A 3335-nucleotide genomic window follows, 5' to 3' on the forward strand; every position below is an offset into this window, starting at 1 on the left:
TGGCTGGGGCTGCCCAGGGAGGTTTGGAGTGCCCATCCCTGGAGGTGGCACTCAGAGCTCTGGGCTGGGGACAAGGTGGGCATCGAGCACAGGGTGGAGTTCATGACCTTGGAGGGCTTTTCCTTAATGGCTCCGTGACTCTGGGAGCGATGCAGCCCCTCCCAAGCGTCCCTGCTTTGTCCTGCTCTGTCACCCACCCCTTCCCCTGTCCCCGCAGGTGCTGCTGAGCAAGAACTACGAGAAGGCTCTGGAGGAGATCGATGAGAACCTCATCTACTGGCCCCGCTTCATCCGGCACAAGTGCAAGCAGAGGTTCACCAAGATCACGCAGTACCTGATCCGCATCCGCAAGCTGACCCTCAAGAGACAGTAAGGGACACAGGGAGTGACCATGGAGTGACCACTGGTGCCTTATGGAGCTGCTGCCCCTCTCCTGAGCTGCTGGCACTGCTGGACGTGGAGCTGGTCACTGTTTTCCTGAGGGGTTTGAGATGGATCTGTGTGGCGTGGATGAGCCGCACGGAGTCGGGTGTATAAATGCACTGAGGGAATGTCCGGAGCTGGAAGGGACCCACAGGGATCACTGACCCCAAATCCTGGCCCTGCACAGACACCCCAACAACCCCACCCTGGGCATCCCTGGCAGCGCTGCCCAAACGCTCCTGGAGCTCTGGCAGCCTCGGGGCTGTGCTCATTCCCTAGGGAGCCTGGGCAGTGCCCAGCACCCTCTGGGGGAAGAACCTTTCCCTAAAATCCATCCCAACCCCCCTGGCACAGCTCCGGCCGTTCCCTGGGTCCTGTCTCTGTCACAGGGAGCAGAGATCGGAGCTGTCCCCTTGGAGGAGCTGCTCCAGGTGCCCTCAGCTGCTCCTCCTGTGGCCCCTCCAGACCCTTCCCCATCCTCTGGACCCTCTCCAACAGCTGTAGATCTTTGTTATCCTGAGGCAGCCTACGCTGCCCCCAGGACATTGCACACGATGCAGCCACGTTTGGAATGCTGGAGCTGCTGGCTGTTGCTGCCAGAGGCTGCCAGATTCCCAGAGCTGTCGTTCCCTGCAGGAGGAAGCTCGTCCCGCTGCGCAGGAAGATCGAGAGGCGCGAGAACAGGCGAGAGGTAGCGATGGCTCCGTGTCACCTCCTGCCACTGCCCCTGTCCCCACTGCCCCTCAGCCTCACACAGCTGCTCTGTGTCCCGTAGGAGAAAGCCCTGATTGCTGCCCAGCTGGACAATGCCATCGAGAAGGAGCTGCTGGAAAGGCTGAAGCAGGACACGGTGAGGGTCACACAGAGCTCACAGTGCTGCCCCTGTGCTGCTGCCTCCGGGGGGGATAGGGGGTGCCTGGCTCCCCAAAACACAGGGAGCCCCAAAACACGAGGGCTCCCCTCCTGTTCTGTGCAGGAGCGTGGGGTCAGACTTGGCAAGGGGCTTTCACCTCAGTCTGATGCTGCCCCGTGCCCGAAGTCCATCTTCCTCCTGTGGCTTACGGAAAATCCCCATTTTCCTTTCAGTATGGAGACATTTACAACTTCCCCATCCACGCCTTTGACAAGGCCCTCCAACAGCAAGATGCAGAGAGCGAGAGCGAGTCGGATGCAGAGAGGGAAGAAGATGAAGATGATGATGAGGTAAAGCTTTCAGCCCTGCCCTGGTGCTCTCTGGTGCCTCCACCTGCTGGCTGAGAACACCTCAGGAGAGCTCAGAACAACCTTGCGGTGGCTCTTGCACGAGTCGTGGCACTGCTGTGCTCAGTCCCTGCCTCTGTTCCCTGCAGGACGTGGACAAAAGGGAGTTTGTGGAAGCAGAGGACAGCGAGCTCAGCGACTTCGAGGTAGGTGAAGCACCAGGTGCAAACTGAGGCTGAGCTGGATGGGCACCTCCAGCCTTGGGTGTCTCTGGGGATGGGGAGGAGGCAGCCAAATCGGAGTTGTGGAAGAGAATTGTACAGTGGGACCCCAGCCCAGCTCCTCTGGAGCCAGGGATTGTGGAACGGGATCATCCACGAGGTGATTTTGGGGAAAAGAGGAAGTTTAGTTACACAACCTGCTCTGACATCACTCCCGTCACCCAATTCTTCCTCAGGACATGGATAAGTTGGAGACGAGCAGTGAAGAGGAGCAGGAAGAGGAGGAAGAAGTAGAGAAGAAAACCTCCCACCCCAAATCTAAAGGGAAAACTCCCCTGAAGGGCCCAGCCAGGAGAAAACGTCCCTACATTGAAATAGAGTACGAAGAGGAAACAGAGCCAAGCACCAAGACAAAAGCAGCCTGAACCTTCCCTGATCCTGTTTTGTACTGACTGGCAGAGCTCCAGATGTGTCACCAGAACGGCACTGCAGGGTGTCCCCACCTTCCACCCCTGGACAGGACCCTCAGTGACTCCTGGTTTTATATTCCACACATTTTCTGCAAGAACAGCAGGGTTTCTGTCCCGACCCCAGGGAACTGCAGTGAGTTTGTACAACTGGATGAAGCAAAGGAACATCCCCCCCTCTACAACCACAGAAAGCTCAGCCCAGACTCTGCTCCAGGAAGGGCCCTGGCCCGGGGGGCTTTGCTGCTTCCTGTAAGGCTGGAGGAGCCACACGTGGCCTGGATGTTTCTGGGGGAGGTGTGGGGCTCACAGGTGGGACAAGAATGACAGAACTTTAAATAAATACAACAATTTTACTGTACAAAAGGGGGTGAGCAGTGTCAGGCACCTCAGCTGCTCTCCTGCACCTTCCTGAGGCACTCCCGCACCTGGTTCTCCTCACAGCTGCTGTGCACCCCTTCCAGCAGCACCTGCAAGGAGAAAAGCAGCATTTGCAGTGCTTGGGTGACCGTGTCAGCCAGCCCCCCCAGCCCTCGGGTGGAGCAAAGCACAGATTGATCCCCATCGATTGGTATCGAGGCACTGATCAATCGATTATTGATGTTGGGGAGGGGAAATGCCAAATCCTGCTGAGAGGGAAGAGGGCACTGGCACAGAGTCCTTGACTCACCTTCACCTGGCCCTGGGAGCAGCGATCCAGCAGGATGAGGCACTGGGTGGCCCTGTGGAGCAGGGCAGCTCTGACGGGCGCCGGCGTCGGGCCCTGCTCCGTGTGAACGTCCCAGAGCAGCCTCAGCAGGGCCTTGAGGAGCACGGGGAGCCTGCAGGGCATCCTGCAAGGGCAACACCTCATCCCAAACCCTTCCCGAGGCAGGGGACAGCACAGCTTTGCTGAGCAGCTCCTGGTTCTGGTGTGGGGCAGGGCTGGTGCCAGCCTGAGGAAGCAGCTGCCTCTGTCAGGGTGCCAGGACAGCCCTGGACACACAGGAACCTCGGGATGGTGTGGCAGGGGCGGGGGCGCCCG

The 3335-nt window shown here is 59.1% G+C and overlaps 2 protein-coding genes across 2 annotated transcripts in view; one reads left to right on the plus strand and one right to left on the minus strand.

Moving 5' to 3' along the window:
- Positions 1 to 2470, plus strand: part of MAK16 (MAK16 homolog) — a 3790-nt gene extending 1320 nt beyond the window's left edge. Inside the window, exons 5-10 of the mRNA XM_008632562.2 lie at positions 218 to 369; positions 1060 to 1114; positions 1199 to 1273; positions 1510 to 1626; positions 1773 to 1829; positions 2081 to 2470. Coding sequence (XP_008630784.2) covers positions 218 to 369; positions 1060 to 1114; positions 1199 to 1273; positions 1510 to 1626; positions 1773 to 1829; positions 2081 to 2269 — 645 coding nt within the window. The 3' untranslated portion in view covers positions 2270 to 2470. The remainder of the gene's footprint in view (positions 1 to 217; positions 370 to 1059; positions 1115 to 1198; positions 1274 to 1509; positions 1627 to 1772; positions 1830 to 2080) is intronic.
- A 174-nt stretch (positions 2471 to 2644) lies between these two features.
- The window catches only part of TTI2 (TELO2 interacting protein 2), a 2968-nt gene continuing 2277 nt past the window's right edge, over positions 2645 to 3335 (minus strand). The window contains exons 6-7 of the mRNA XM_017731941.1: positions 2982 to 3144; positions 2645 to 2781 (exon numbers count right to left, since the gene is read on the minus strand). Coding sequence (XP_017587430.1) covers positions 2701 to 2781; positions 2982 to 3144 — 244 coding nt within the window. The 3' untranslated portion in view covers positions 2645 to 2700. The remainder of the gene's footprint in view (positions 2782 to 2981; positions 3145 to 3335) is intronic.

Source organism: Corvus brachyrhynchos, unplaced genomic scaffold (assembly GCF_000691975.1).
Source record: "Corvus brachyrhynchos isolate BGI_N302 unplaced genomic scaffold, ASM69197v1 scaffold150, whole genome shotgun sequence".
NCBI lineage: Eukaryota > Metazoa > Chordata > Aves > Passeriformes > Corvidae > Corvus > Corvus brachyrhynchos.